Consider the following 7,853-nt stretch of genomic DNA (forward strand, 5'->3'; position numbering starts at 1 on the left):
TGCTTCAAATTAATAAATTCATATATTAAAGTTAATTAACTTTCTTCATCCTAACAAAGTTGGCATAAAGCCATAACGACAGTGCATTTGGAAAATTCCAGAATTTTACCTTTTCCTTGCCAATTTAATGTTGGCAAAAGTACGTCAATCTGAAAAAAAAACTGTTGCAGTGGCATCATCCGGGATTGCTGCAACTCTATTAAATGATGGAAAGACTGCTCACTCTACATTTAAATTACCATTGGCTGTGTCTTTGGAACAACAATCTGTGTGCTCGATCCGCAAAAACGGTCCGCTGTGGCAGCTCTTACAAGACACTTCGCTGGTCATCTGGGACGAGTGCACCATGAGCTACAGGGCGCACGTGGAAGCCGTGGAGCGCACGCTGAGAGACATCTTAGCTCAGACCGTATAATGGGGGGCGTGACGTTTGTTTTAGCTGGAGACTTTCGTCAAACATTACCAGTTATCACAAAAGGTACTCGAGCTTGCCTTAAATCATCAGCTTTATGGCAATCGATTGAAACTCTTAATCTGCGCACAAATATGAGAGCACATTTAAGTGACAATGACGATAATAATTTCTCACAAAAACTTCTAAAACTTGGAGACGGAAAATTACCGTCTCCGGTTGCAATCAGTCCCCAGGTATTGCTGGATAACGAATTGGGTCAAATCGTTCAGAGTCTAGAAACTCTTGTGGACACAGTATATCCGGAAATACAAAATCTTACGGAGAGAAATTTCAATTGGCTCTGTTCGAGAGCGATAGTGTCCCCGCGAAATGAATCGGTTAATGAGATTAACAAAATTATTATGGAAAAAGTACCCGGTGAATTTAAATCTTACAAATCTATTGACACAGTATGCAACATCGAAGATACAGTGCACTATCCGCAAGAATTTTTAAATTCCCTGAATCCTTCCGGCTTGCCGTCCCAAGAACTACAATTAAAGGTAGGCACTCCCGTTATGCTGCTAAGGAACCTATGCCCTCCCAGCATGTGCAATGGCACGAGACTTCTGGTGAAGGAATTGCGGGAGAACGTCATAGTAGCCACTATAATCACCGGGGCCGCGGCCGGACAGCTCGCCCATGCGGATCCCCGCCTACGGACTTGCTTATATCTTTTAAGAGGTTACTCTAAGAACATCATTTGCGCTCACAATAAATAAGTCCCAGTGTGAAACATTTTCGATGGTTGGCATCGACCTAAGAAAAGAATGCTTTTCTCATGGACAACTATATGTTGCCCTTTCTCGAGTGGGATCTCCTGAAAATCAATATATTTTGTTGCCATCTACAAATACCACTGCCAACGTAGTTTACAGTGAAGCTAAAACTGACAAATATAAAAGTAAAAAACGTAAATCTACCTTAATATTATATCTGTAAATAATGTAAAAGTAAACCTGTAAAATAAAAAATACTAAAAATGTAAATTATTAAGTAATAATAAGAATGAAAATGATTAATGACAAACCCTTTTTTATTAAAAAAAAAAAAAAAAAAAAACATAAAAAAATATATATAAAACCAAAATAAAAAGCAGAAAACAACAAAACCAAAAAAAAAAATAATTTTGTAAGGAAAATACTAAATAATGATAGGCAAGTTTCTATCGACACGAACAAAAATTTCTTAGAAATACCTAGATGTATAGGTAGATACATTTTTAGTTGAAAGTTGTCAACGTTTAATTTAGACTGTATATATTTTATTCGACTCTGCTTTTATTCTAATTACTTAAAAGAACATAGTAAAGATGCATATAATATCCTATGTAAATATTACTTATTTAAGTGCCCGCCACTTAAACTATCAAAGAAATTGAACGTAAATAGACTTACATACAACTATAACTATGGGGTTTTTTTAAATACAAATAAAAATATTTGTGAAAAAAGTGTTTTATATTTAAATTTCCAAAAATAAATAATTGTCTACTCCGTTAGATGCCCGGACGGGCTGCTAGTTTAGGTATAAAACCGAATTTCTTTCATATACACATTTAGAGATCCAAAAAGAATTGCTTCAAATCATCAGCTTCACATATTAACGGTAATTAACCCTCACCATCTTACTCAAGTTGGCATAAAGCCAAAACGGCAGTGCATTTGGAAAAATTCCAGAAATTAACATTTAGGTATAAAACCGATTTTCCTGCATGTACACATTTAGAAATTCATACGAAGTTGCTTCAAATCATTAGCTTAACATATTAAAGTTAATAAACCCCCATCATCTTACTCAAGTTGACACAAGACCATAACGGCAGTGCATTTGGAAAAAATTCCATAATTTTACATTTAGGTATAAAACCGACTTTCTTGCATATACACATTTAGAAATCCATATCAATTTGCTTCAAATTATTAAATTCACATATTAAAATTAATTAACTATCTTCATCTTACCGAAATTGGCATAAAACCAAAACGACAGTGCATTTGGAAAAATTCCAGAATTTTACATTTAGGTATAAAACCGACTTTTTTGCATGTACACATTTAGAAATCCATATTAAGTTGCTTCAAATTATTAAATTCACACATTAAAGTTAATTAACCTTCATCATTTACTGAAGTTGGCATAAAGCCAAAACGGCAGTGCATTTGGAAAAATTCCAGAATTTTACATTTAGGTATTAAACCGATTTTCTTGCATGTACACATTTAGAAATCCATATCAAGTTGCTTCAAATCATTAGCTTCACATAATAAAGTTAATTAACCTTCTTCATCTTACTGAAGTTGGCATAAAACCAAAACGGCAGTGCATTTGGAAAATTCCAGAATTTTACATTTAGGTATAAAACCGATTTACTTGCATGTACACATTTAGAAATCCATATCAGCTTGCCCCCTTTACATTAGTTAAAACTATAAAAGTAAATTAACTTTCTTCATCTTACCGAAATTGGCATAAAACCAAAACGACAGTGCATTTGGAAAAATTCCACAATTTTACATTTAGGTATAAAACCGATTTTCTTGCATGTACACATTTAGAAATCCATATCAAGTTGCTTCAAATTATTAAATTCACATATTAAAGTTAATTAACCTTCTTCATCTTACCAAAGTTGACATAAAGCCATAACGGCAGTGCATTTGGAAAAATTCCAGAATTTTACATTTAGGTATAAAACTGACTTTCTTGCATGTACGCATTTAGAAATCCATATCAAGTTGCTTCAAATTATTAAATTCACATATTAAAGTTAATTAACCTTCTTCATCTTACTGAAGTTGGCATAAAGCCAAAACGGCAGTGCATTTGGAAAATTCCAGAATTTTACATTTAGGTATAAAACCGACTTTCTTGCATTATTGCACATTAACAAATCGAAATCAGGTTACATCAAATTATTAAATTCACATATTACTATAACTTTCTTCATCTTACTAAAGTTGGCATAAAACCAAAACGGCAGTGCATTTGGTAAAGTCCGATTTTCCTGCATTTAAACATTTAGCAATCCATATGAAGTTGTTTCAAATCATTAATGTCACATGTGCAATTTAATGAATCTTCGTCATCTTACAGAAGTTCGCATAAAGCCAAAACGGCAGTGCATTTGGAAAAATTCCATAATTTTACATTTAGGTATAAAACCGACTTTCTTGCATGTACACATTTAGAAATCCATATCAAATTGCTTCAAATCATTAGCTTCATATATTAAAGTTAATTAACTTCTTCATCTTACTAAAGTTGGCATAAAGCCAAAACGGTAGTGCATTTGGAAAAATTCCACGATTTTACATTTAGGTATAAAACCGACTTTCTTGCATGTACACATTTAGAAATCCATGTCAAGTTGCTTCAAATCATTAGCTTCATATATTAAAGTTAATTAACCTTCTTCATCTTACAGAAGTTGGCATAAAGCCAAAACGGCAGTGCATTTGGAAAAAATCTACAATTTTACATCTAGGTATAAAACCGATATTCTTACATATACACATTTAGAAATCCATATCCAGTTGCTTCAAATCATTAGCTTAACATATTAAAGTTAATTAACCCTCACCATCTTACTCAAGTTGGCATAAAGCCAAAACGGCAGTGCATTTGGAAAAAATTCCAGAATTTTACATTTAGGTATAAAACCGATTTTCTTGCATGTACACATTTAGAAATCCATATCAAGTTGCTTCAAATTATTAGCTTAACATATTAAAGTTAATTAATTTCTTCATCTTACTTAGGTTGACATAAGACCACAACGGCAGTGCTTTTGGAAAAATTCCATAATTTTACATTTCATTTCGGTATAAAAAAGCTTTTCTTACATGTACCCATTTAGAAACGCATATCAAGTTGCTTCAAATCATTAGCTTCAAATTTAATTAATTAACCCTCATCATCTTACTCAAGTTGGCATAAAGCCAAAACGGCAGTGCATTTGGAAAAAAATCCATAATTTTACATTTAGGTATAAAACCGACTTTCTTGCATGTACACATTTAGAAATCCATATCAAGTTGTTTCAAATTATTAAAGTCACATATTAAAGTTAATTAACCCTTCTTCATCTTACTCAAGTTGACATAAACCCATAAGGGCAGTGCATTTGGAAAAAATTCCACATTTATACATTTAGGTATAAAACCGACTTTCTTGCATGTACACATTTAGAAATCCAAACCAAGTTGCCTCAAATCATTAGCTTCACATATTAAAGTTAATTAACCTTCGCCATCTTAGAAAAGTGCGCATAAAGCCAAAACAGCAGTGCATTTGGAAAAATTCCATAATTTTACATTTAGGTATAAAACCGATTTTCTTGCATGTACACATTTAGAAATCCATATCAAGTTGCTTCAAATCATTAAATTCACATATTAAACTTAATTAACTTTCTTCATCTTACTAAAGTTGGCAAAAAGCCATAACGGCAGTGCATTTGGAAAAATTCCACAATTTTACATTTAAGTATAAAACCGACTTTCTTGCATGTAAACATTTAGAAATCCACATCAAGTTGCTTCGAATTATTAAATTCACATATTAAAGGTAATTAATCTTCTTCATCTTGCTGAAGTTGGCATAAAACCAAAACGGCAGTGCATTTGGTAAAATTCCACAATTTTACATTTAGGTATAAAACCGATTTTCCTGCATGTACACATTTAGCTTCGTATATTAAAGTTAATTAATCCTCTTCGTCTTACTCAAGTTGACATAAAGCCTCAAAGGCGGTGCGTTTGGAAAAAAATCCAATACTTTACATTTAGGTATAAAACCGGCTCTTGCATGTACACATTTAGAAATCCACAGTAAGTTTCTTCAAATCATTAGCTTCATCAAAGTTGATTCAAATCTTCTTCATCTTCATATATTGACTTTCATCTTTACTGAAGGGCATAAAGCCATAACGGCAGTGCATTTGGAAAAATTCCACAATTTTACATTTAGGTATAAAACCGATTTTCTTGCATGTACATTTAGTTCCATAATTGCTTCAAATCATTAGCACTTAACATATTAAAGTTAATTAACTTTCTTCATCTTACAAAGTTGGCATAAAGACAAAACGACAGTGCATTTGGAAAAAATTCCACAATTTTACATTTAGGTATAAAACCGATTTTCTTGCATATGCACATTTAGAAATCCATATCAAGTTGCTTCAAATCATTAGCTTCACATATTAAAGTTAATTAACCCTCACCATCTTACTCAAGTTGACATAAAGCCATAACGGCAGTGCATTTGGAAAAAAATCCATAATTTTACATTTAGGCATAAAACCGACTTTCTTTCATGTACACATTTAGAAATCCATACCGAGTTGCTTCAAATCATAAACTTCACATTTTAAAGTTAATTACCCTTCTTAATCTTACAGCGGTTGGCATAAAACCAAAACGACAGTGCATTTGGAAAAATTCCACAATTTTCCATTAAGGTATAAAACCGATTTTCTAGCATGTACACATTTAGAAATCGATATCAAGTTGCTTCAAATCATTAAATTCACATATTAAAGTTAACTAACTTTCTTCATCTTACTCAAGTTGACATAAAGCCATAACGGCAGTGCATTTGGAAAAAATCCACAATTTTACATTTAGGTATAAAACCGATTTTCTTGCATGTACACATTTGGCAATCCATATCGAGTGGATTCAAATTATTAACTTCACATATTAAAGTTAATTAATCTTCTTCATCTTACTGAAGTTGGCATAAAACCATAACGGCAGTGCATTTGGAAAAATTCCACAATTTTACATTTATGTATAAAACCGATTTTCTTGCATATACACATTTGCCAATCTATGCTGAATGGCTTCATATCATTAGCTTTACATATTAAAGTTAATTAACCTTCATCATCTAACTCAAGTTGACATAAGACCATAACGGCAGTGCATTTGGAAAAAATCCATAATTTTACATTTAGGTATAAAACCGATTTTCTTGAATGTACGCATTTAGAAATCCATATAAAGTTGCTTCAAATCATTAGCTTAATATATTCAAGTTAATTAACGCTAACAATCTTACTCAAGTTGGCATAAAACCAAAACGGCAGTGCATTGGGAAAATTACAGAATTTTACATTCGGTATAAAACCGATTTTCTTACATATACACATTTAGAAATCCATATCGAAGTTGCTTTGAATCATTAGAAATCCATATCAAGTTAACATACTTAAATTAGTTAACTAACCATCTTCATCTTACAGAAGTTGACATAAAGCCATAACGGCTGTGCATTTGGAAAAATTCCAGAATTTTACATTTAGGTATAAAACCGATTTTCCTGCATTTAAACATTTAGCAATCCATATCAAGTTGATTCAAATCATTAACGTCACATATTCAAGTTAATTAACCTTCTTCATCTTACAGAAGTTGGCATAAAACCAAAACGACAGTGCATTTGGAAATATTCCACAATTTTACATTTAGGTATGAAGCCGACTTTTCTTGCATGTCCACATTTAGCAATCCATATCAAGTTGCTTCAAATCATTAGCTTAGCATATTAAAGTTAATTAACCCTCATCATTTTACTCAAGTTGACATAAGACCATAACGGCAGTGCATTTGGAAAAAAATCCATAATTTTACATTTAGGTAAAAAACCGATTTTCTTGCATGTACACATTTAGAAATACATATTAAGTTTCTTCAAATCATTAGCTTCACTTAATAAAGCTAACTCACCCCCATCATCTTACTCAAGTTGACATAAAGCCAAAACGGCAGTGCATTTGGAAAAAAACCCATTACTCTACATTTGTATAAAACCGATTTTCTTGCATGTACACGTTTAAAAATCCATATCAAGTTGCTTCAAATCATTAGCTTCACATATTAAAGTTAATTAATCTTCTTAATCTTACTGAAGTTGGCATAAAGCTTAAACGGCAGTGCATTTGGAAAAATTCCACCATTTTACATTGAGGTATAAAACCGATTTTCTTGCATGTACACATTTAGAAATCCATATCAAGTTGCTTCAAATTATTAAATTCGCACATTAGAGTTAATTAACTCTCTTCATCTTACTAAAGTTGACATAAAACCATAACGGCAGTGCATTTGAAAAAATTCCAGAAGTTTACATTTAGGTATAAAAGCGATTTTCTTTCATATACATATTTAGAAACCCTTATCAAGTTGCTTCAAATCATTAGCTTAACATATTAAAGTTAATTAACTTTCTTCATCTTACTAAAGTTGGCATAAAGCCATAACGGCAAAGCATTTGGGAAAATTCCACAATTTACATTTAGGTATAAAACACATTCAGAAATCCATACGAAGTTGCTTCAAATCATTAGCTTAACATATTAAAGTTAATTAACCCTCATCATTTACTCAAGTTG

General features: G+C 31.9%; 1 protein-coding gene across 1 annotated transcript; it reads left to right on the forward strand.

Annotated features, from left to right (window-relative positions):
• Positions 1-414: 414 nt before the first annotated feature.
• On the forward strand, positions 415-957 carry LOC126767097 (uncharacterized; the record flags this gene model as incomplete). Its single annotated transcript, XM_050484704.1, has 1 exon — positions 415-957. A coding segment is annotated over exon 1 (543 nt), but the record flags the coding sequence as incomplete, so codon positions are not given.
• Between the last annotated feature and the right edge of the window lie 6,896 nt (positions 958-7,853).

This window comes from Bactrocera neohumeralis, unplaced genomic scaffold (genome assembly GCF_024586455.1).
Source record: "Bactrocera neohumeralis isolate Rockhampton unplaced genomic scaffold, APGP_CSIRO_Bneo_wtdbg2-racon-allhic-juicebox.fasta_v2 ctg4005, whole genome shotgun sequence".
NCBI lineage: Eukaryota > Metazoa > Arthropoda > Insecta > Diptera > Tephritidae > Bactrocera > Bactrocera neohumeralis.